Below are 26,222 nucleotides of genomic sequence, written 5' to 3' on the forward strand. Positions count from 1 at the left end.
TTTACTCACACATATTGGTTCTGATCTGGAAAAAAAATAAGAATCATAAAAAAATCTTCTATAATCTTCAACTGTGATGGATTATAGATTTTAATAAATGCGTGTCAGTTCCTCTCTCAGACAAAGGCCATATTCTAATTAATTTTTTTCTTATAATCCAAGCCACAGACTCAAAAGACATATAGCCTGCCTATTCAAACTGGGTCAAGTGTGGAGAAGATGTTATGTATCTCTGGCAAAAAGTAAGATATTAATAAACAACATCAGGTTAAGCTTTTTTCTCTACAAAGCTGTAAGTCATGTGTGACAGGGAAAACTTGATTAGTGACCTTCCTCCTAAGAATCATAGAAGAGTTGAGATTTAAAAAAAAAAAAAAAAAAAAAAAAGAAAACAAGTAATTTACTATCACCAACTTTTTAGTGATTGTGATATGGAGATTTAATACCTATGGAAAAGCTTTACAAGGATCAGTAGTTAGTGGTGAACAGAACTATCAGTACAGCAAAAAATCAGCTAAAAACTTCAAAAAATCGTTGGGACTTCAAAAACCAGTTGACAAAACTTGTTAGCAATGTTTTATCACAATTCTGGCTTTACAATTCCTTGCTATGTTCTAGGATGTGAGTAATTTCAGACAGGTTGAAATTCTCTGTGGTAAATGCTTACTTCAAGATGAGTTTAGCAAAGTTAAACTCCTTTTTCTCTCATTCTGAAGCATAAACAAAGCACAGCTGGGAGAAGAGGAACAATATTGTCTTGTTGGGATTAAAAACAGAAACAAAGGCCCCACTGCTACCCTAGGTCTGAGGTATCATAGGTTACAGCCTTAGTTTTCACTACTTCACTGCAGGAAGGCCCATGTCTGGCCATCCCCTTCTCACAGGTTTGTGCTTTGGAGGATCAGGGTTTCAAAGGCACAAGAAGGAAGAGAAGTGTCTCTCACAAGATTGGGCCACATCATGTCTGACTCCCCTCCATTTCAAATTGCATTCTTGCTTTTTGAAGCCAAAATAAGTCGGGGGGGAGAAAAAACCCTTTTATGGAATGGAATTCTTACGGCTTATTGAATTCGTTTCTTTGTTTCTGGAAAGTCACAACCTGCACACAGTAGTTTAGTAGGAATATATTTGAGATGGTCTGATTTGCCTTAATAAATTTTGCCATACGCTCACAGCTAAATCTTTTTTTCTATCTGTCATCTTAGTTTTCCAGCCTAATCACAACCACTAGAGCCCATTTTTTTCCCCTCCCATAAAGAGCTATTTTGCTGAGTTTACACCCTTTTCCAGCAGTGTCACTTTTCTACTCCCGTTCCTCCAGGGGATATAATTCTCATCTGGAAAATCTGGGGCTGAGAGAGTGTGAAACACAGAGGCAAAGAAGCCAGTCTGAGTGTAATGGGGCTCAAGCACCTCCATCTCAAAAAGAAACTGAATTTACATGTCGTGAAGATCTGACATTAGCATAAATTCCAAAATGAAAAAATGAGAGACACACAGTGAAACAATCTGTTCCTTGAAGCCTGATATGAACAAAGAGTTTAAAAGCCTTTAAGCACAGACAGTGATAGCAGAAGCAATGTGTTCAGCTGAGCAAGGTTCTCAAGCTGAGACAGGCTGTGAGGCACCAAGGCTCCATGCTTTCCTGGGGCACAGGGAGATATCACACATCTACTGTTCTGTAGCTTACCACTTTGGTAGCTATCCTTGTGCCCAAGATCAAAATGTGCTAGAAAAAAAAAGATCTCTTTGCATTATAGCTGAAAATTATCTAGATACAGATATACCTATATATCTGTATATAAATATATAGATGGGCATGTTTAAACAATCCTTGAAGAGTCTTCTCCTGTGAGTCTAGCAAGAAGTATGCAGAGGTATTTCATGCACATAGAAAAGTCCATGTGTAGGCATCCTTTCAATGTAACCATCTATGTGAAAAACAAAATGCCATTCAGGTGCACCCTATTATTAGACTGTAAAGACAACACGACAACAAAACAGAGAAGTTCAGATTTATTTTTCAAGCAATCTCATGTATAAGATACAATTTTCTTTCCAGTAATATGCAAAGAGAACTGAGAAGTATAATCTTCATACAAAAAGCTGAGCAGTAAATTCATTTGAGTCTAAACATAGAAAACAAAATGCAGCATTGCACTGGGAATTAGAAATATATTCCAATATAAAATGTTTCAAAAATAGTAGCAGGGTTTCTTGATGAAAACACTGCAGTTGTCATTCTTTAGTGCTCCAAAAATATTAAATATTTGTAAACAAATCTGATTTTCACCCCATACTGCATTTCCAAGGCAGAAAAGCAAGTATGGTGCTTGCATATATACAACAACATTTGAGGAACAACATATGAGGAACAACATTTTGGTTGGGTATTTGAATTCTCAATTATCACACCAAGCACTGGACTGGAAGGGACCAGCAGGTACAAGTAAAACTTAACCCTTAGTTGTAGGCCATTAATCTACCTGGAGAAGGAGGAGGCAGCAGAGACCAGAACATTGCAGGCTCCATCCTTACCCCAGCTGCATCTACCAGCCAGACAACACACCAACAGCCTGTAAGGTCAGTGGGAAGCAAAAGAACTTGGTGGAGACAGGATTTTGGGTGATATACGCATGGAACTGTAACAGAATCCAAATTTGACATTACATTACAAAAGCATTGGTTCAGTAGAAAAAGTCCTTCTCTTTCACAGTAACACCTGCCCTTTATTCTCCCTTCTCCCTTTGGCTCCTATCACCTAACTCCCTAGCAGCTGCTACTTCATTGCATCTGCACAGAGAAAACCCAGATCCTGAGAGCAAAACCTGAAGATCAAAACTTGAATTATTGTTATGGCTGCTTTTGCTACAATGCAAAACAACACCTGGAATTCCAGCCTCTCAGAACTGTGATTACAGCACTGGCTCTCAGGAAGGAAAAGGCGTTTAGCAGCAAAGTGCGTTTGTGAGCAAAGCTGAAAGCAAACAGCTTCCTGCATCAGTATTCAGCTTTAGAAAAGGGAAGCTCTAGGTGCACAGGTACCAGTGCAAATACAACCTGCCCACAGCATTACACCTCACAGACCTGACTGGTGAACTGAGAGTTGCAAGGTGGTGTAGAAATCCCTAAGCAAAAGCCAGAGAAGCAGCCCTGAAACGAAAGGATGCAATTGGTACTATGTTACCCAGAGAAGCTGCACTTGGGCTAAAGTTCCTTCATGGACTGATGTGGCTAAACTGCAGCTAGAGCAGGGCTGACACATCTGACAGCACAGCACTCAGCAGCAAATGAGCTGGCACACACCATCAGGCTAAAGTGACACGGTACTGAGTAGCAGGCATAGGTTCCCAAGTGAACACTTCAAGACCATGCTAGCAGAAGGGAAGGTAACTCAAAAAGTGGCAGTTTAAACCTCTAAACATAGTGCATTTCAAAGCTGCATACACTACACAACGTATTCCCTTTGTAACAGTGCTTAACTTGGATGAGGCAGGCAGTGTAAGTGGGAAGAGTAAACATGTCATTTGGAGCATCTTCTAAGCACATGAACTGTGTTGTATTTCAGATTGCCCTTCGTAGCTGCAGAGCTAAATGTTAATGTGCTCTCTCCACAGCACAAGGCAACACGTAACAGCAGGTATTTCAATATATTGCAACCAGCTTCCACTCTTTAACAAGAAAGGGTATGAGGGGAAGCCTGCTTTAAATTTTCTTCCTCCTCCAATTAATTTAAATTTACATTCATTATAAAGTGATCAAAAATAGTAAGATCTAGGTTTCAAATATTTAAGAACTGAAGATTTTCAAGATTTAACAGAATCTTATTTGCAGAATTTAGTGTAGAATAGTGCAGAAGTTCTAAACTATTTTTGGTAGTGCAGAATTTCTAAACTATTTTTTCATATTGTTATTGTGAAAACATTCATGAATACTGCTAAAGTGAAAGGGACAACCAGACTTAAAATTTAAGTATAATGTTCATCTCCATTTTTCTGAAAAATAATTTTTACTGCATGAAAAATTAAACTTCATCAGTGGAGTTCATTACCCAGACTTTTCCACCACAAAATAATCCACTAATAGATTTTTCTTTCAGCTTAAATTTGTCACAATAATAACCCCCTATATACTTAGAAGATAAACTCTAATAACAGAAAACAAAAACCTTCTGAGATATTTTAGAAACGATACAAGGAAAGATCTGATTGATGCTGAAACATGTACATGAAAGCTTACCAATTTTAAGAGGAAAATATCACAATCTGTGAGTATCAACAGTTTCTACATCAAGCCTGGTGGAGGGTTTTACGGAAGGCAACATTTGCCTATGAAATAGCAAGTGCTGCCTTTAGCTGGTCCAAACTGAGATTCTAAAAGGGGAGGTAGGGGAACCAAAACAAAAGCCAAAACCTGATTAAATCAACTGCTATCAGTTACTGCTTGATAATGCTGCGAGTACTGTACATAATGCCTTCTGCCTGAACACGTTCAAGTATTGGCCCGTAAACATTCTTTGTCAAAGGTATGACCATGCCTTTGGCACTTATTTCACCTGAAATAGAGGCATTAAAAAAACACTGTTAGTGCTCTACCAGGGTTATGTGAGAAAGCTTTGGTAGCTTCACAGTGGGGTTTTTGTGGGGGTTGCTGTGCTGGACACAGCCAGACTGAGGTGCAGGGAACTGCTGAGTGATTCAGCCCTGTCACATCATCAATTATAATTTATCATGCTAAAGGTTTTGTCTAGACTAGTGCAACATTTAATATTATGTGACTTAAAAATCTTTGCAGATTAAGCAGTAAATTAAGAGTTGTCACTGAACGTCTGAACATCCAAACATGCAGATTAAAAATTCCTTTGAAGAAGACAGGAAGTTATCTGACAAATTTTAAAAAAATACACATAAATGTACTTAAGAGACACTATATATTTACTTTCTACAGGCAGGAAGATAAAGAGGATTGAAATACTGTTACTGAAGGTGGAATAGCCACTTACCATCTAGAACCATTTTAGCAGCAATAGCTGTGGGGTATCCTACTGTTTTAGCCATTGCAGAATATCCTTTGTTATCCCCATAGACAACCAGATCAATAAATTTGTCTTCCAAATGGCCAGAAGGATGCCTGAGACCTATTTCACTTCTCATAACAATCATATCTCTCTCTCCAGTGCCTAAGAGAAAAGCACACAAACTATTCATTACTTTTATTTCAGTCACATCAAGATGAGGTTCCTGAATAGCCAGGCACGACACATACACAGCATGCATATCAGGGAAGTGACTGAAGGCAAAAGAGGAGGACAGAACACTAAGATCAAACTAAAAGTGTAACAGGAAAAGAAAAGGATAAATTGGGGAGCTAGCTAATGTCAAAATACATTAAAAAACCTATCATGAAGGTTTATTAATGAAGGTGAGCAAACTAATCCAATTAAGGCTTATAAAAGATATTGCTTTGTTTCATTCAAACCCATGAGAAAAAATTTTTCACATACCAAAGGGCAGCTTCATCTCCATGTGCTTTGCAAGAGCCCCTACAATGGAATCTGCTGCTGGAACTGGTTCATCTCCCAATAAACCTAACCTGGCAGAAGAAATGAGGAAGTCTTACAACATTGCCTATCAGCAGTTTCATCTCTTCTTTTTAATTTCCAGTTGTTCAGCATACCAGTTTAACAGTCTTAACATGAAACAAAATGGCTAGAATTGCAAACATTTCTTTTTTTAATTTTTAAACTTTCAAAATCATTGGAACATTTTACCATTCCACAGCTTCCAGCTGACTTTTGTCCTTCTCCAGTTTGCTAAATACAGCTTCTTTAAGAACATGGTGCTCAGCAGGTGACTTAATTCCAACCAGTTTGCACATGAGCTCTTTCTGTTTGAAAACAAAAAAGGTTCATGAAGGTCTGACATCTGTTCCCATTCCATCTCAATCAAGGTTTTGAGAACCAACTACTCTACTAACATCAGTTAAAATCCAGATAAAGATGAAGTAAGGCACCCAAAATCAAGACAGAAACGCTGCACTACAGAAGACCTAAAAAATGCTTGCACAGTATTTCAATTGAAAAAAAATTAATATAGTCCTTTATGCACAATCTCTTACTTCATGATGCCCTGAAAAATACCTTTACACTGACAATGATGAACCAGTAACAATATGGACACTGCAAACTCAGAGCACTGAGGACTAGACTATGACTAACAAAAAACATAAACCAGAGGAAAGAAGGCAGAGTAAGCAGAGTAACTCACCCAGGTTAGAGATGGCATAGTTGAGCTTAGCAAAGGATAAGGATCTGGGTTAATTAATCCTAGTTTTACAAAGCCCCCCATGGTTCTGGAGTATCCCTGAAAAAAAAGAATAACACCATTAAATATATTAATCACTTGAAACTAAGGTATTTCTCCTTGGTTTGAATACAGTGATAGACATAACCATACTTATTCCCTGGGAAGCCAGCCACAATAACCTGATGCCAGTGAGGTTACTGCCACAGAGCAGCGTCTTTCTCAGCCCCTCTCCACCCTTCCCCACTTTTCAATACTTTTTATTAATGGCTTATTCTGTCATCAATACTTCTATAGCAAGTACCATTGGTAGCTGAGCTCAAAGGGCTCAGCTGGCCAGCACTAGGTGAAATCCCAGCCCATCACTGCGGGGTTGTATCAGCCAGCTGGCCATAAACAAACTGCTGAATACACAGAGCACAATGCTGAACTCTGCTCACCCAGTTTCACACCACTGGGATTGTGTGGACATCACATGGGCTGCTCTTAAAGGTAAGAATCCCGTGTGCTTATTTCTCATCTTCAGGAATATCAGACAGACAAAGCAGTAGAATGGTTTAAAAGAAACTGCAAAGGTTGCATTAGGCTGCACAATAAAAGAAGTCTCGACTGATTTCTGCTTACTTCTGTTTGTATCCCATTAACATTCCCACACAGCTGCTGAATACCTGAGAGCACTTACATGCAAGTGACTAGAAGCACAAAAAAAGCAGAAGGGAGGAAATAAAGCACCCTGAAAGAAGACTAATTAAATTAGGAGTCACTTATTACAAGCACTAGGTTATCAGCTAGATGGCCTTGCAGTGAGATCCTTCTGTGTGGCACCTCTTTTTAAACTGACTCCATTAGCTATCTAAACTTCATCTCTAAAAGGCACTTTAAGGAGATGATTGCCTCCTCAGTGAACAGACTGGCTTCTGCTCTGCTGCACAGCAGCATGTGCAGAGGGCCAACACTAACTTCTGTCCTGCTCAGCACCCTGTGCTGGCATGTCAGCACCATGCAGGCAGAGGTATGGGAACCCTTCCCCAGAACCCCACCAACACCACCCCAGCCCAAAGTGCTGGCCCTGCTGCAGGGGTTAAGGAAACAGCACTAACCACAGGAACAGCATTCTTGCAGCACACTGACATCCCCTTGGCATGTCACCCTGACACTGCTGCAGTTCCTTGCGCTAGCCCAAACAAACCAGGCACCAAATGGAATAGCTACTGTCATATTAGGATTCCATTATGAGATAGACATGTCCCACATATTTTTACAATCTCTTCCGAAAAAGAGATTGTATCTAGACTTGACAGAAAGAGAGCTATTGCAATTTATAACCCTTTTCCCCCCATATTGGCTTTCCTTCTTCTTCCATGCCTTTATCTAAGCTTCCCTCCCAGAAATACAGAAAAAATCCTGTTGTACTGCAACGGGGGTATTAAAAAAAAGGACATACAACTTCCTCAGGCTATGGACAAATAACAACAACTTAAACCCTAGCATAAACCTTAACAGACATAATACAACATCCATAAAAGCTTTTTCAAACCTTCAATATAGTTCTAGGTTTATTCCTTCTTAATGTATATTGACTGAAAAAAATAAAGAAAAAGAAAATCTGACAGAAAAACATCAAAACATTTTGATTCTGCTTTGGACATCTAACAAATGAAAGGAAAAGGCTCGATCAGTTAGAAGGGAAACACATTTATCTCTTAACATTTTACTTAGCTGACCAAAATTATAAAGCTTCTCAAACTTAAGATTTCTAGTTACTTAATTAAAAACTTCTCAGATTGATGGAAAATCATAATTCATAATTTTCTGTAAGATTTTTACATTATGTTTTTCATGGGAATATAAGACAACAGAATTATTTAATTTTTTAAAATCTTCTATTGATCTGACACCAAATACAGAGCCAGAATAAAAAGAGAAAACACAGACTATGTAAGACAACTGATTAACTGTTTAAAACAAATAAAATTATTTTTCCATTTTGCAGCAAATACCTGTTAAATACACCAGGTAAATCTACATTTAAAAAAAAAAAAAAAGATAACTGCTTTCAGTTGTCTCTCAACTGGGATAATGGGGAGCTCATAAACAGCAAGTGCAAACCTATAAAAGGCTTAAATATGCATTTTTATTGAAATTACAACATTCATCTCTTGAGGAAAACAATAATTACTAATAACACCAACAACTTACTTTGTATCTTAAGGTGCCTCTCAATAAAGTACGAGCTGTCTGAATACCATATGGCTCAGCATATTTTGTACTGTCTCTGTTAGGAAATCCTTCAAGGTTTAATCCTGGGAAAAAATCCATTGGAGTAACGGAATCCAGTAATGCTCCTCCAGGTGGAATATTGATAATCTAAAGTTTGTGAAAGAACAGCAAATATTATTTTTGTGCTGTTGCATTCAACTTATCTTAGAACAGAAAAGATAAAGTATGCTCAAAAACAGGAAAAACATGTTTGGCGTTCACGTCAAAACAAAGGCCCAACCTAAATAAAGCAGTTGCCCAAGCCATTTAATCATACCTGGTGCAGAAAGAGCATGCAATGTGTCAGCCATCAAAGGGCTAAAACAAGCCACGTTCTTCTCACACACACAGTTAATTCCTGCTGCACTTATGTTAAAATGGCAGGTTCCCATTTCACTTACTTTAATATCATTTTGGAGCACGTCTCTAACTGCACCAGTGTGGTGGGAGAGTCTACCCATGAGCTCTCTGCTTTTTAGTCAAATAACTTATTATCTTGTTTAGGTTTTGTTTGGTGTTTTTTATATGGGAGAGAAAGCAGATATAAACAAAATTATGGATGTTTGTTCCTTTTTTAAAAAAATATTAAAATAAATCAAGTGATATCACATGGAAATAAAATTACTGCCCATGTGTATCTTTACTTGAAGCTACAAAGCACCATGGAAGGAAAACAAAAAAAACCAAAACAAATGGGTGACTAGTTCTGTTACCACTCCCAGCCACAGCCCTGAGTCCTGTTTCCTTCAAGCAGCTAAAGCCCAGACCTGCTATGCAGCATCAATACAAACTTATTTTCTGACTTCTGAGCAAAAGGACAAGGTTTACTTATAGAAGAAATAGTAAAGCAGTGAAGCCTGCAGCAATGCCAAAAGATATTGTTGTGTTTGCCAGGCAAGACAGGTGTGTGAAAGAATCCTACACAATGGTCAAAGACATAAGTAATTAGAGGCAAGGAGGAAAAAGTGCAGAATTTACTGACAAGTTCATCTAGTGCTCACATAATGACTCATTCTAATTTTTCCTAGCAATGGGTGAACCAGATCAGAAATAGAAATATTTCAACATTTTCCAAGAACCCTTTTCATCTGAAACTCATACTTCATTGCTTTTTAAATAATGATCCAATATACAATCCCTGCATTTCTTTCTTACTTCCATAAAAACAGTAGAGCATCAAAATGTCATAAAACATAAAAGATTATATTTCAAAAGATTTCTAAGTTTTGCAGATCAAAGACTTTTAGGTAACTAGCTAAACTTTACAGTGGTTATACAAGGCAGTCTCCTTGACAATTGCAGTAACTACTCTGAGCAAGTGACAGTGGAAATAGATAGTGCTGGAAAGCAGAAATGTGATAATGGCTTGCAATAGCTTTGCACAAATCAATTACAATGTTTACATAAAACAGAAGCAGTGACATTTGTAAGGTTAAATCTAATGACTCCTGCACAAACAGCAAAACAGAGCTTCTACAAAATAGACCAAAAAGCATCTCACAAAACCCACTCAGTGGGTTATTGGTATTACACATTGCACCAAAAGAGAAAGGAATCAAGAGTTCTACTATGCATTGTGCAAGCACAAAATGAAGCTGTTTGATTTATCAACACAACTAGATAGACAAGCATTCTCAGCTTTGTTTCACAGGACCAAAGACAGGGCAATTAAATAGGAAAAACAACACCAAACAGGAACGGAAGTTCAACCCAGAAAAATCAACTCCAATCCAGTGCTTTAGTCTTTAGAATAAATTCCTTCCTGGCAATCAGTTTCCACATAGTAAGTATTAAGCTGGCAGCAGCTAGGTATTATCCTGCTCCAAAGACAGGACTAAGTGATTTATGCAACTGGCTTAGGCAACTGACTGCCACTGGCTTAAAATTAAAAACAGCATCTTACAAGTCCCAGTTCCTTCCTTAGCTAAGTACCACAGTTTTTGTTTGTTTTAAATGAAAATTTTCCCACTACTTCACCTCTCCATCTTTTAAATACGTAGCAGACTGAACTGTATTCAGCAACACTCCTTGTGGACTCCAGCTGAACTTGTACCTCAGAGGATTGTCAGAGTGCTCTGGAGCTGGTAGGCCACCGCAGAAAGAAGTGTACGATATAACCTGTCAGATTTATCCACAGGAAAAAAAACAGTGAAGAGAAAACAGATCAGGATGCATGGAGATCTACCCATCAGTTCTTAAAATTTCTGTTTCTGTTTTCCCCCAAATGGGCCAGATGAGCAGGATCTACAGTGGGGAGGGGCTGCAGCCACTGCCTGTAAGGGAGAGGAAATGATACACAGGGCCAGGGCCATCTGAGTTGATAATCTCACCAAGTGAATTAGTCTCACCAAGTCTAATTTACTAAGTGAATTAGTAGCTATGAAATTCAAAGCATCAGAAAAAGTAAAATGTCCAGAGTCTGTTACACATCAGTGACATGCTCAAAACCTGCATGGTGTTAAAAGAACAACTTTACCAATCTAATCTTGGCAGAGCTGCACACTACCCGCAAACCTTACCGTAGCACCAACTTCTTTCGCCTTGTCAATACATTCCTTCGCCAACATGTGATCAAGACCAGGATCCAAGCCCATTTCACTGACAACTGTAATGCCAGCAGCTTCTACACTAAAAATAACAGAAACACAGAGCCATCAGAATATTCACTATTACTGGCCTTTTATTCCATAAATCTGTCCAATGTGCCCAGTGAACATTCCACAACACAGTAAATCCTGGGCTCTGTCTGCAGCTTGTGGGAATAAAGAAACAAAAGCAGATATTAAACCCTGAAAAGTGACAACCATCTAAGAGCCATCCAACCTTTGTTTCTCTTACATCTCTGCACCGAGGTGCTGGTGGAAAAAGAATTTTCTACCAGCTATTCCATATCCCACAATCTTCTGGACAATGCTATAATGCAGGAAGGTGCTGAGAAAGCAGCACAGAGTTAGTCATAATTGTCCTAAAGAGCTCCTACAAGGAAGAGAGACTAAAATGCCTGCTTTCAAAATTACAAGTATTTGGGTTTTTTTTTTCCTAATAGTTGCCTACAGTCCCCGAGGAGTTCACACATCACCACAAGCTAAGGATTTATTTTATTTTCAAAATCAGTTTGTCTTTTGACAAATGAGAAGTGCCCATTTTATTTTTTTTTCCTAAGAGCATGCTATATTCTCAATAAGAATGGTAGGAGAGGCCCCTAAACATCCCTCACTTTCTGCAACACTGATTCTCTACCAGTCTAGTTTTTTCTGTTTTATCTTTTGTAAAGATACAGCATGTACAATTCTTCACTTGAATGCACTTCAGATTTTCCAATACTGCTACTCAGAGGAGCACCTGGATGAAGCTCCATGCTCAAAACAACTTCCAAGTATACAGTAAGGAGGACAACAGAAACACTAGTTGGAGTTGTCACCCGTTTGAATATTATACAGTGGGCGTACCCAAAAGAAGAGCGTGAAGGAGGAGATTACTGTAGATACAATAGGCCAAGAATGAGTTTTTATTACAGGGCAAAGGATGACAAACAAGCTTGCTGGTAGAATATGACAGCACAGCTACTCAGCTTGACTATCAGCCCAGCTCAAACATCTTAACAGGTCTGAGGGAAGAGGAAAAGGCACATTAACATGAAATATGATGATGCAGGCAGAAAAATACATTCCATTATTTAGAGCATTAGTCTAACCAGGTTGGGGTATGTACTTATCGCTCCACTCTGCAACATGCACCTTTGGGAAAGGTACTTGGTCATCCATCACAGGAAGAGATGCAGAAAGAATTCAGAAAGCAGTAATTGACAGTAAGTGTGAATTGCAGGTGTAACAGACTGCAAAATATCCAGACAATGCACTAAAGAAGGAAGCAACACCAGGGAGATGCTGCTTCCACACCTACCTCTCCTGAAGTTCTTTCATGGCTGGTGTTAAGTAGCTGGCTGTTACCAAGTTCACTTTGTTGTCAATACATTTCTTAGCAACAAAAGGATGTGCTGAATAAGGCAGCAAACTACAAAGGAAGGAGAATCATGCAACATCAAAATTCAACCAGTTACTTATCCTGTCACTAGAAAAACACTCAAATGTTTTTTGAATGCCTTCAAAAGAGCTCAAGTAATAGCTCAAAAACACAGTCATACCTGCCTTGCCCTGAGCAGTTCCATACCTATGAAAGTGAAACATTGCCCTATCAGGACAGCATTGTTGTATGCACTCAGAACAGGGCATTCAACAATAGGAAAGTCTTTCTTGAGAGAGCATCGCACTTCTCTGTGAACTACAAACCACTGACCTCTTTCCAAAGATATCTTCTAAACAAGCATGCTGGAGGTTTAGAAGATGCAAAACTGTCCTTGAGAAAGCTTGAATTACAAAGATATTGGTGAACTACTTGTGAAAAGCATGCTCTACATGGAATGGAAGCAACATTCCTGACAGCCATAGCAAAACAAACAAAATGGCAAGGACTATGAAGTTCCTTTCCTGTATCAATATCTGGAATGAGTTCTTTCTTAATGGGATATTCAGAAGAAATTACCAAGATGCCACAATTTTGCCTCCTCTTGTGAACATGAAAATTTGATCCCAGGGACACATAAGCTTGTGGATGCCAATGGCCCTTCACATTAACAAGGAAATCCACCTAACTGGTGAGAACTTCTAAAGAAGTCAAAACTCCTTATGAAGTTCTGATGCCCCACTACATGAGAAGGAAGCAGCCAGTTACAGCTACTTACATGCACAAATACGACCCCAAATCTTGGCCATTTAAAAAACATTTATGTGTTGATTTGGGTCAAGCTACTAGGAGAAAGAAGCAGCATGACTTAGGGTTGAGCCATGTTTTACACAGAAATCTAACCTGATCACAAGGTCATGGTTTTTCACCAAAGAGGACAGCTTTTCCTCATGCTTAAGGACATCCATATGAACTGGAGTAACATTTCTGTACTTCTTTGTCAGTTGCTCAAGTTGGTCCTTCATGATAGATACTGTTTTAAAAGTAAAACAATAAACCATTACTTATAGATGAAGCTAAGTCTAAAGCACACCCATGTATAATGGTGCCATATCTCCCAAAGAGAAACATTTGCATGCATGTTTTCTTTCACTACCAGTTGAAGAAAAATCAGGCATTTAGTAAACAAACATGTTCAGAAAAACTTACTCGATCCCTCATTCCACATGTTTAAAAAGAAGTATTTTGAAACTCTCTTTCAACACACTTTAACAGAATTCCTATTTACAGTCAAGAACAGCTTAATAGCTTAATAGCTTAAAAGCTTAAAGCAAAAACTAATTCACATCAATCACAATTTTAAAAATGACAAAGATAGAAACAATAAGCTTCAGCTTAGGCGAAGTGTGAGCAAAAGGTTCAAACTGATTATTTTTAATATTTACGTATGGCTTAGTCCTCCCAATCCCAAACACCATATTATAGCTAAATGGGATAAACCCAGTCTCTGCCTGCCTTCACTTAACTACCATTTTAAAGAAAGCAGAACTGAAAGAGATCCACAATAACACCACCAGTATTTGTCACCTCTGACTGGTTTCCCATCCAGCTCACCATGATGCCAGCACAAGCCAGAGAGAACAAAAAACGAGTGGCCAAAGAAGACAGCACATGGGGCACAAGCTTCTGGGGAATTAAAAGGCATCAGCACTTACCATTATAAGGAAAGCAGAACTGAAAAGGAGAACGACGGTAACACAACCAGTATTTGCTACATCTGACTAATTTCCTTTCCCAGCTCACCATGCTGCCAGCACAAACCAGAGAACACAGCCAGGAAAAAAGAACAGTCAAACAAGGCAGCAGGCAGGGCACAAGCTTTGGACAATTAAAAGCATCTGTGCCTCTGAGTTAGGGCCTTTTTCCCTTATGGCCTTTCCACAGTCAGTGGGAAATAAACATTACCAGAAGGTGTTTCTCTATACCCTACAAATCAAAGTGTGCTGAGGGAGAAGAGCTAGACAAAATCATCCACAAATTCAAACTAAAAAAAGTTGATTGCATGAAGGTTTCCCAATTAAAGTTTTCATCATCTGGATTTAAAGTGCTGTAGCCCAACACTACAAAACCAAACATGGCACTTGGATGTGAATTTTGTTTTCTGCACCTACCTGCCTGTTGTCAAAATATTAAACAAGTAATATCTTCATGTCCCTTTCCTTGTGCTATTTGTGTGCGTGTGTGCTGTAGAAATGGCATGTTTTTCAGCTACCCAGATAAGAGGCTATGTTTGTTCAGTGCCTGGCAAAACAGATCTTCCAGTTCACCTGGTTTCCCTTCCTGCTACTGCACTGCAGGGAGTGGATGCAGCCTCTGTAGTGACACGGGGTTGGGCACTCCACATTGCTGTAATCCTTCCCTCTTCACCACCTGAGGCAGTGCTCATAACAAGGGTGCAGCTTTCCCATATTTCCCCTCTTCCCCCTAGTAAATCTTTTCCCAGGGGTAAAAGTACTATGGTTATCACCACGAAGCGTAGAAAAAGCAGCCAAGAGCCAAGTATGAAAGTAGCATGAAGAAAAAAAAAATCAATTCAATAACAACAACAATCAACAGCAATAAAACTGTAAGTTCTAAGGGAAACCACTTCCCAGCAAAGTATCTTTCAGGCAATAAGGCAATAGAGCCTGAGTTTTAAATCTGAAGTCCCAGAATCAGGGTAAAGTTATCATTAAGGGTACAGAAAAGGATTACTGAGATGTCCAGCCTGAAATATGCTACAGATAAAACCAAAACAGAGGAATAAACAAGTAGGCATTTGGTGCTCATGGGAAAGTCAGGGTCTGAAGTTTTACCATCAAGACACTAATTATAAGAAAAGCAGTTACTTAACTCATACACATGCCTGCAAAAACATTTTATATACTTGTTGTGTGAGGCTGAAAACACAGCCAAAGACCAACAAAGTGACTGACTATCTACAAAATCAATCCTGAGCACGTTAGAAGGAAAAATACTTCCAATTTCTTTACAGTTTACACATGCAAACAGCTAACTTTTAACATGGCTATGTCATTTTCAAATCAATTATTTAAATTCAAAATGCTCACAAAGCTACAAAATCCTTTTCTGCTGTGCATAATTACAAAGATTTCCTTTATCTCTTCTCAGAACCACATCCATTTATTATTTATGAGAAGGGTTCTGCCACATGGTTCAGTAAGACATAATACTGTAATCAAAACAAATTCTTACATACCAACTGTGATGCCAATGTTGGAGTCTCTAGTGAGATATTCAAGCACAGGGCCAGAAACATAGCCAGATCCAAGCAATAGAACCCTCTTCTCATCACTCATCTTCAGTGACTGAGCCTGTTCCCTAGAGGGTGTTACAGGCACAATTAAAAATCACACAGAAGGTAACTGTAAGCTGCCATGGTTAACAGAAGAATTATGTTTTAGTAAGTCTACAAACCACGAGCTCTATTCAGACCAAGAGGCAAGTTCCTAGCTACCTGATCTAGGACTATCTAGTGCTGCTTCCATTCTTCTGCTGCATAACTTCTAGTTCCTTTCCTCTAACATAAACATGATCAAATCCATCATCATTCCCACTGCTTCTCCAGATTCTCATGGTAGTTCACAAAAGACCATGCAAGTGATTATAAAGGAAGCAAAAAAAATATCAGATCCTTGCATAGTGTGAGGAATAAAAAAAAATATTATTGAGACAGCCTCTTGAAGTGGTCTATCAAAGAGCATAGAACAAAAATCAATATGAGCTGAAGCCTCTGAGAGGCAAATAGCACATTACTTAGTGTGAAAAATTCATCCATAGTTCATCATGCACAAGTTCATAACCACAAGTCCCAAAGAAAACTGGAGGGGTTTGAGATACAGAAGTCAACACACTGTTTTTAGTGCATAGTGCATGCAGTGCTTATGGTCAGACCAATTTAAATTTTTGTAAGAGGTACAGTGTAGCTGTCACTGACCATGAACGTGAACCCACTTATTGTGAAATTAACATTTTTCATATGTAAACTATAAATATTTGTTAATAGTTAGGGGGCAAGGGGAATGGAAGGGTTGGACAGGTTATTTATACTTTTGGTAGCTTAATTCACTCTAGGCTATCACTGGCACATAACTGCTGTGACAGGGTGTGGATGAAGTGGTAGCTGAAGCTGTAGGTGCATTAATATAACAAAAAGTAAGAGAGTCTGAGAGTCTCCTCAACACATCCAGTCACAGAACAACGCTACACAGCACAGCACTTGAGCCATACGATAACTAGATTCAAGGAATATTCAAGAGCCTTTTGCTTTCAGCCATTCCTTTCAAATGACTGTATGTTACATCCCTTTCAAAAGGGCAAGGAGTAACGGAGGAAATCTAGCATGTGGCTGTTCTCTGCCTCTGTTTTCATAATGCAAGACAGAGAAAAATGACCACTTTCTGAACTTCAATGTAAGTTACTAACAACACCTGTTAATGATTTAGGCAATGTGCATGAAGAAATAAGATCATCAGCCTAGAAGACACTTAGACACAGTGCAGTATAGATGCATTCCACCAAGACACAAGAATAAATGAATGTAAAAGGGGAGACAGAATGCAGACAGGGTGGCTTTTTAAATCCTGAATCAAATAAACTTTAGGAGCCTAGATTACCTGCTCTCTCTCAGTTTCTGGATATATTGATACTTAGGTGTCAGTGAGCCATTGGATGCAATCACTGCCTGGAAACATATTAAACAGATTTTGAGGGCTTTATATGTCTATATATTTCAAAGCAGGGGAAGACAAGAAGGGTGCGAAATTGCAAAACTTACATCTCGAACAACAGGTGAGTAATTCTGTTTTTCAAAAGGTTCTGAGCCTTCTGATAGCAGCTATGGAGATAAGTTATTTCAAATCAGGTCATTTTATTACCAAATATTTCTCAAAGTAAAACATTAAGATTTTGAGCAACATTTAAATGCATGCAACAATACCAATATCTTGTATATTTGAAATACTTCTGGCTGCAATTAGCACCACTTGACTTTTAGGAAAATACAGGAATTCAAACAGCAGTCTGACTGTGAGGGATTGTTGAGTGCCCAAGTAAATCAGATGTTTACATCTGGTGTAGGGTCCAGAAGCAATGAACCACCTGCCAGAGCCTGTTTTCTTCCTACAGAAAGTGTTCTTCACAAATCCTTAAGACATCCAGGTCACCCATGTCTCATTCATATGTTTCCTTTTCAAAGGATTGCCTCAAGACTTCAAAAGCCTTTTTCTTTTTTTGAAGTACAAAGTCAGTTATGTTCTACAGCAGATTCCCTTTGAATGTATACAGGAGACCAGAAAAGCAACAAACAAGCAGACCAAATTCTGAGCCTTTTACCTTCTTGTCGGACACATAAGCTCTTACCATCTCTTCAATATAAGGGAAAAGCATATCCCCAAAGTACTCTGTTGCTTCTATAGGAAGCTGAGCTGGCAGATTGTCAATGGAACACATCAGAATCCCTGAGCCTTCAACACTGAAAGAGAGAAAACAGCTCTTCTAAACTACTTCTTAGCACCTGAAAGGCACCACGTTTCAGAAGTGTTAGAAACACATGATATTTTCAATATAATGCTTCACTCTACAAGTTACAATGGAAAACAGTACAAAGTAAGGGCTCTCCCACCTGTCGTGAGTAATATGCTGGTCAGCATCATACATACAAAATGGGTTGTCAATTGTGGTACACTCAGTCATAAATTCTATAGATCCTCCAGTATCTGCTGAAATGTCACATATGGCCAGAAGTCTAAAGCAATTAAAATAAAAAGGCAGCATTATACAAAGAGAGCATTATACAAATTACTAAGAAACACAGGTATTAAAGGTCACAAGTGAACAGGAGATAAAAGAAATGTGAGAAGATCTATGCAACTTGTAGCCTTCTTCATCTCAACCAATTTAGAAGCCAACAAAGCACAAAAAATAGTATCCAGAAATATAATGGAAATTTGGCCCTATTGTAGTCATCGGGTTTGCATTCCTATCAACAGCATCCGATTTCATGGAAAGACTGGCAGAATCCATTCACCCATGATATTTTCTCTCTATGCCTTGTGCAGCTAACACCTCCCATTCATTTTCCATCTACCAATTCCCTCAGGTCGTGCTTGTGCAGTCCTGCATTAAACTAACTTCCCATGCTAAAGGGAAGCCTAAACAAACAGCTGCCTCCCACCAGTTCACAGATAACAGGTGCAGGTGGAACATTCATTAGCCTAATGCACAGCCTCTGGCTCCACTGAAGGCTAACTCTTCAACTCTTTATTTGTCTTGTGAGAGAAAGAAAGGTGTCAGCACCTGGCAGAGAAGAGACAAGGAACTGATTCCTCACCAGGATATACTTCCGAGTCCTCCCCAAATCTATGACAGGGCTATTAGAGAAAGGCTGGCTACCACCCCCACTGAAAGGAGACTAACCCTTGATTTGCACCCCACATACTATCCTTAAAACTATTCAGGACTGTGAAGCATTTCCACTACCTGCTGCAGAAATAAGAGGTGCTAAGGAACAGTTATTGAACTTGTACATGCCAAATAACAGGGTAGCAAGAACTTTGTCTAAAACTCTGCTACCAATACTGGTGCAGCAGGTAAATTCCCAAATACCACAGTTTTGTTTGTCTAGGATTCTGTATGAAAATCAGTGGCAGAACTACCTCTGCAGAAAGACAGCAGATACCTGTTAATCATTTCTATTGTGATGTTTTCAAAAACTCCAAATTGTGAAAATAGGACTGCAAAGCACAAAAGAACAAGAGCGAAATCGACGGGGCACTGTAAAACATGCCACAGGAACAATGTAAAATAAACAGAATAATCTACTATGTACTGTGGTGAAACTGCCTAACATTACAAGTTAATCATCATGCTGCAAAATTGTTACAAGTGAAATGAGCGTCTTACCTGTGTGGTAATTCAGGACAGCCATCCATTGCACCAGTAGCAGATTTAACTGGCACCAGCAGCTTCTGAGCGTCCTGTCGACTCAGCAAGCGAGGACTATTCTGTTCCCAGTATATGCCATTAATTAAACAAGTTGTGTAGGGTGCAATCTGCAAAGAAAGTTACAGATGCCTGATGTTTTCACCTAGTACTTTAAGAAGAAGCACCTGATCTAGCATTGTAAGTTAATGCTCTCTCAAATGACAAATATGCAAAAGTGTAGTAAGTACAAACACTCTGTAGAAAACCTTTCATAAAAGAACAGAAAAGATGCTCACATCAATGTGAAAGCGAGAAACGTAATTTTCTGGATGTTTATCATAGTCTACTGGATCATATAGTCCATCACGTTTCCTCACAAGATGATGGTGACGACTTAGCACTGTTCCATAGACCTTCCTGAGATCTGAAGTAAAAATAAAAAATTAGCTCTTTTACTTGGACAAAAAGGTTTTCAGTGTTTTTAATCACTATTGTCACTTCATACCTCCAGATCTGAAAACTTCCTTTAACTCATGTGGTTCCACAAACTCGCATGGGAGAGCACTGAACATTTCTTGAGCACCCTGAAATCACAAAGTAGGATTTAGAATAAGTAGACCATAAATGTAATGTAACACTGCTCACCTGGTGTTTGAAAACAAATATAAAATTTCACATATAATTTGACAGCACTGCCAGAGAACAGCTCCAGAGATGTACACATTGTTTCACACATACTCCTGCTTACACAAAACTAAGCAGCTTGGGCATTATGTGCAAGGAATTTTCATTATTCCCCACTACTGCAAAACGTCTAAACCACAATCCATTGCCTGGTTCTTATTTCTAATGGTTGAGCGGGGAAGCCTCAACTCAGCCACAAGAGGGTTTTGCTGCCACTCTGAGAAGCAGTTTCTCTTAAGGAAAGATCCCTGAAGCCACTCCTCATCAACCAGGCTGTTCTAAAGGCCAGGAACTACAAGATGACTTCCTCAATGAGCTGTGATCACAACCTGAAGATTTTCAGACACACCATCCTTTTGGCTAGAAAGAACATATTTATGCAGGCAGTGATTTCACTTAATAGCTGGAGCCTTGTTAACTAATCTTTGTTGCCAAAACCAGGGTTAAGTCTTTTCCCTGTGTCAAAAAAAATAGCCCTAAAGTCAAGCACTTATAAGCCAAGTCAATGACATCCAGACATAAAAACTCAGCAGGTGTTGGAAAAGATAATTATTTCCCCCATACCTTAATGGAGTGATTAATTTACCTTGTGAGCACAAAGTCAACAGCAGAGAGAGAGGGGGAGAGAAATCATGCAGGTTGGAAAGGAGAGAGAAGCAGTAAGATTTAATCCATGTTCATTGATAAGAAGTTAGCATGTCAGCCCGGTAAGGCATGACCTCATATTAAACATCTTAGTTTACAGTAGTTAAAAATTGTTCCTGGCAAAGGAAAACGTGAAGTTCAAGCAAACAAAATGAACCCATCAACCCATTTAACCTGATAGGGTTCAAATGCCAAGAATTTCTATTAACAATTTTATAGCATTTCTTCTTGAAGACAATTCTTACCTTAGAAACATTACCAGTGCCCGTAAACACAAATGTTAAGGGCCCCAATGACTTTGGCATCAGTCCCAGTGAAATTTCATACCCGGCATCCCGTACTGCCTGCACGGCCTGACTGCTATTCCTGTAGTTATGTGCCATCCCAATGTGCTGAAATCAAAGGCACAGACCAATCAACCAAAATTTGAATATCTCCATATTCAAACACAGATAACTAGCAGATACCAAAATGTTATTTAGCTAAAGAAAAATGCATACACACATACTCTTACCATGAAGGGAGTGTGATGACCCAGAGCTAAAAATCGCAAACCCAATCCATGCAGAATGTTGATCATTCCTGTTGTTAAAAAAAAAAAAAAAATTGGACCAATATGCACAGTTAGAAACTGCAGAGTCTGATTGAAGCCTCAAATCATCCCAGGTATTTTTCCCATGTTTTTTATTAATACTTTACTTCTAAAGAAAGTCTACATAAAACCAGAGAAGGAGAAAATTAATAGCCGTCCTTAAACTTGCTCTTGGCCCACTGTGCATTTAGGCACCATTTAATATTAAGATATCCTTTTATGAGGTGTATCCACATCACTGGATTCCAAAGAAGGAAACAAAAGAGCCTCCTGAAGAAAGAGTGTTAAAATTCAGTCGAAAGAAATGAGAACCATGCCACACAAGAATCAGATTAAATGCATAACAGTGACAAACAGGTGTTGTTCAAGCTCTCGGGACTGATAGCAGCCTTTTTTTTTTTTTTAAATCAGTTGATCTCTTGATATTTAGTCTGCTCCAGATAGTTCAATGGACAAACAGGACTTCAAGACAACAGCATAAATATTAGATTTGTCAGGAATCCACATGACTATTTGACATGTCGTCTCATGAAAATAGGAGGCACAAACCAGAATGAAAAAGGCTGTTAAAAGCAAGAATTTAAAATGCAGTTAAAAACACATCACAAGCCTCAACTTTCAGGAAGGACAGACAACCAGAAGTATTACAGGAAGTCACTCGTTGCAAGCCTGCCTTTACTTTATACACTATACCTGCTACACCAGCCCACTTTCCAAAGGCCACAACTCGCATTCCTTTTTGATCAACCATTTTTTCATAGTCAAACAGTCGAATTTCCTGAAAATACACAGCAAACTGAGTATTAAAATTTTCAGTGAATGCTGTCTGTGGCATGCTGCTCTCCCAGGAACTACCTTTTCATATGCCTTTGTCATTCTTCGTTGATAGAGCCTGATGGGTTTCTATACCATAACAAGATTAAAGTACAAAAATAAGAACATAACAGTAGCACTGAATTTTTGTCTCAAGGAGTCTCAGCACTGTCCCTGCCCTCTTTGCACAGAACTCCCCAATGTGCCACTCCAGCTACTGCAGGCCCATTCACATCCTCTGCCAAGAGTCTGCTCATTTCTGCATGAACTGGCTGCCTTCCTCTGAAATGGCCAGAATGCTCTCCAGCTTAGTAACTTTCCAACAACTCTTTGCACTCAGAGAGAAAGAGCCTCCCTTGAGCACACCATGCTCACAGCTTATCTGCCTCATACACATGAAGGGAGTAATACTGCAAACACAAGATCCTCTGAGCAAGAAATACTCAGTTTCAGGAAAGGATACTGAAAACTGTCCTCGTCAGCCTCGTTTACAAGTATGTGTGCAACAAGTAACCACACTAGGCAAGCAAGCTCTTGATCACACTTAAGCATCAAGTTCAGTTTCCATCCCATGTTAATTGCCAATGATCTTCAATATGACATAATTTACCTGTCTTAAAATCTCATCCAAAAGGGGCATGTTTGCCTCTTGGGCTTTGATAGTGTGAGAGAAGAAGGCATAGTTCTTTTTAGGGATTAATTTGTCCTCTGGAGGTCTCTTCACACCTATTATCAGTGAAGCCTCGGAAATATCTTCTTGAATAATGGCACCTGCTTTGACGTACTCCTGTGAAAGAGAAAAATCAAAGAAAATTTTTCTGTGTTTTTTCTTATTCAGATCTCAGCATATTAGCAGCTAGAACAGAGGAAAAATAAATAATTCTACCAAGCAGAAACAAGTTACTGCATGTGATCCATTCACAAAATTCTTTGATAAAGAGGTATCAAGTATCAAATTGAATTACCATGCTATTATCCTATAATATGAGGCCAAATTATAATTATGTGTTAGTAAAGTACTTCATCTTACATTTACAGACTACAAAAAAGGTATTTTACTAAATTTCAAGTATCCTGCAGTATTGCAACAATGAACACTTTGTAAGATGTTCAAATACTTGGAAATAAGTTTAGAGAAATATGAAAAATTTAAAAATATTAAGACTGATGACGTGATTTTATAACACTGTATATGTGCAAGTCCAAGCTGATGAGCCATTTCTAAAGAAATGCGATAGTATGATCTGCACTTTGATGAAAAAAAGCACTGTGTCTTAATTAAAAGGTGGTATGTGCAAGTAATGACTAATTCCCTACTTTTGTTTCAATTTTTCATCTGTTTTCTCAGTTATCTCACAGCAGAGTTTTACTGCTGCTACAAAAACAGTAAAAGCTCTCTGTTCTGAAGCTCACAGCATTAATGAAAAAAACTCTCTTCTCATTTCACATGAGGAATAGGATTGAAGCAAGAGTGGAATTCACCAGATTCATCTTTCCTGCTCTTTTAAAAAATACAGGGTTTTTTAGGGTTCTTGCCTTCTCACAAACAGAAGACAAAAACACCAATGTTAAAGAAATTCCCAAGCTTCTACTTCAAGAGAACCTAGAACTTCTAGGGAGAGTGATGACAGGACACAAAATTAATAAAACAACTTCAAAAACCCACCACGGTGCCAGTATTACATTAAAAGGCTAAACAAATTACTCCTTTTCTTTTCCACTAGCACGACTCCTCATTTAGCAACAAAATGTAAATGTTTCTGGGGGTTTTATATGTTTCCTTATGAATAGCCTTTAAATACCACTTTTCCTGTACTATGGTTAACAACTGCACTATGATTTTGCTTGTGTCTCAAAATAGGACCTCACCTTTTCATGGATGGCTCTCCGGTTTGACGGCTGCACCAAGACCTTGTATCCCATCTTTGTCAACTCCTTAACATGCTTTGGTGCTAGAGGTGCTCTTCTCTCCCACGCACTGACATCTTCCCTCCTGATGGCCAGCACAGACTTACGGTGATGCCAGCGCTTAGCGTGGTGAAACACACACCTACCATTTGTGTGACTAAAGGCTCGGAGCATGGTAAAGCCTGATGGCAGCAAAGACAAAGTAATAAAACAATACAGGTACATACACGAGTCACTGTTTGTGCAAAAGTTCTGGTCTCCTTTAGCATCTGCTGTAAAACACAAACCAGACACTTCACACTCTAGTTCTTCATACTGTTGTGAGACATGAGTCTAATTTCAGTGAATTTTGTTGCATTTGTCTGATGAGGTGCCCTTAGAGACAAATTTTCAATTTTAGTAATTGTTTTGATTACTGTAAAGGAAGGGTTTTAACGTGTTCTATGCAGCTAGTTTTTAACTACAGGGCTTAAAAAGAATTCTGGAAACTTAAATTTTCCAATTATATTCATTTGCCACCATAAACCAGGCAAAAACCATCAAAACTTGCATCAAGAACAGTCAGAACTAACAAACACACAGAAAGAAAGCAGAACACAGGCTGTATGGCAGGCAGTTGATTACAAGAGAAAGACCAGCACTAAGTATATAACTAATGCTTACACAGGCCAAGAATGGAAGATAAGGTCAAGACCTTAACTACTGAGTAGCAGTGAGCATATGTGTGACCAGGATCAACAGGTTTTCAACCTAATACGAATTTTTTGCAAAATGGAAAAGCTTCACTAGAACAGATTCCCACTGCAGAGGAAAAACCCTTTATATTCTATCTCCTCCTCTTCACTCCCAGGGAAGCCTACATGCCACTGCTTATTTCTGCAGGGACACTGCCAGGTCCAGCTTCAAGTATCCAGGAGCCTAAGGCCATCAGATACTTACGCAATTAAAAGATGTGAATCTCAGAGATAGGCTTCAAAAATGTGAGCTTTGTTTCCAACACAATTTTAACTGATAATACATGAATCTCTGTATCTGAATCATTTGGAAAATCCTGTTTGTCCTCATGCCTCAGACTTGTAAAATCTCGATATACCTAAAGACTTCAGAGGTCCTGTTTAACTCCAGGCTTGCTGAAACAGAGGGACTAGCACACGAAGGACAGCATGAAGGGAAAAGCACACAGTCATCTGCAACAACTCCAAGTGTGGTCTTCCTACCACGGCTACGTTTATCCACCAGCAAAGGTTACTGTACTGAAGTTGGAGGTACTTTGACACTTCTCTTCAGCATGCTAAGAGGGGTCTCAAAGCGCATAATGATCCCTCTCAAAAAACAGGAAGCCTTGTCACACCATGTCACTATCTCTGCACACTAAAACGTAACGATGAGAGCAGTTTGTACTAAAACACTGCACCTCATACCCAAGCCTGCAGTGAAGCAAATTTCCCTCACACAGAGGACTTGCACAAGGAGAGAAGCGACACCTTCCAGCGGGAGTGCACTGGGATCGCGGGTGTCCGGGCAGGGAGCAAACAGTCGGGTGACCTCTGGCAGGCCAGAAGTTCGTCTGCATGTCTCCCTGAGTGTGCTCAGGCTCAGCCACAGAGATATCCATATCCCGTTGTAAAAGTGAAACTAACTTCAGCATTCCAAGCCTGCGGTGCTGGGAACCCTCCCCGGCCCCCCCAGCACGCCGAGTGACCGTGGGGCCGCCACCGCGCCGGTCCCTGCTGGGAGCGGGTCACACCCCCTCGAGCATCCCTGCGGCTGGGACAGCGCCAGCAGCACAGCGAGGGGCCTCCCGCCGGCAGGGGCGACGCGCGGAGGGGGAAAACTCCCTGGAGAGCGGCAGGGAAAGGCAGAGGGGCGGCGGCGGGCAGGGGGAGAAGCGCTTGAGCGGGCGGCGCCGCGGCGGGAGGGCGACGGGCGGCGGGCAGCGCTCGCTGACGCCGGAGCGCCGGGCAGCGCGAACCTACCTCGGGCAGCTGGGCAGTGGTAGGCACGGCCGTGCGGCCCCGGTCCCTCCTCCGGCCGAGGTCCGGCGGCGCCGCCGCCCCGCGCCGCAGCCAACC

The 26,222-nt window shown here is 39.6% G+C and overlaps 1 protein-coding gene across 2 annotated transcripts; it reads right to left on the reverse strand.

Moving 5' to 3' along the window:
- Window positions 1-2,000: 2,000 nt before the first annotated feature.
- On the reverse strand, window positions 2,001-26,222 carry AASS (aminoadipate-semialdehyde synthase). Of its 2 annotated transcripts, XM_059847191.1 has the most exons (24): window positions 26,127-26,222; window positions 24,112-24,332; window positions 22,853-23,029; window positions 22,123-22,207; window positions 21,352-21,419; window positions 21,083-21,229; window positions 20,014-20,092; window positions 19,805-19,932; window positions 19,488-19,636; window positions 18,208-18,330; window positions 17,946-18,057; window positions 17,362-17,421; window positions 17,201-17,268; window positions 15,784-15,905; window positions 13,428-13,557; window positions 12,465-12,575; window positions 11,081-11,189; window positions 10,539-10,679; window positions 8,502-8,669; window positions 6,267-6,362; window positions 5,771-5,886; window positions 5,504-5,592; window positions 5,003-5,179; window positions 2,001-4,555 (listed from the first exon to the last, which is right to left on the reverse strand). In XM_059847191.1, the coding sequence occupies exons 2-24, from the start codon at window positions 24,322-24,324 to the stop codon at window positions 4,437-4,439; spliced, it is 2,787 nt and encodes a 928-aa protein (XP_059703174.1). In that variant the 5' UTR covers window positions 24,325-24,332; window positions 26,127-26,222; the 3' UTR covers window positions 2,001-4,436. The 2 variants fall into 2 exon arrangements, with proteins under 2 accessions (XP_059703174.1, XP_059703175.1); XM_059847192.1 differs by lacking the exons at window positions 22,123-22,207; window positions 24,112-24,332; window positions 26,127-26,222 and having other exon boundaries at window positions 22,853-22,987.

Source organism: Haemorhous mexicanus, chromosome 5 (assembly GCF_027477595.1).
Source record: "Haemorhous mexicanus isolate bHaeMex1 chromosome 5, bHaeMex1.pri, whole genome shotgun sequence".
In the NCBI taxonomy this organism is placed as follows: domain Eukaryota; kingdom Metazoa; phylum Chordata; class Aves; order Passeriformes; family Fringillidae; genus Haemorhous; species Haemorhous mexicanus.

Bases quoted from the DNA above. Each gene is read 5' to 3' on its own strand.
- AASS (XM_059847191.1), bottom strand. From the start codon at position 24,324: ATGCTCCGAGCCTTTAGTCACACAAATGGTAGGTGTGTGTTTCACCAC. The intron at 17,422-17,945 runs GTAAGAGCTTAT...TTATCTCCATAG, and splicing joins TCCCTTATATTGAAGAGATG to CTGCTATCAGAAGGCTCAGA. The intron at 11,190-12,464 runs GTAGGTGTGGAA...TGTTATTTTTAG, and splicing joins ATGAAAGAACTTCAGGAGAG to TGTAGAAGCTGCTGGCATTA.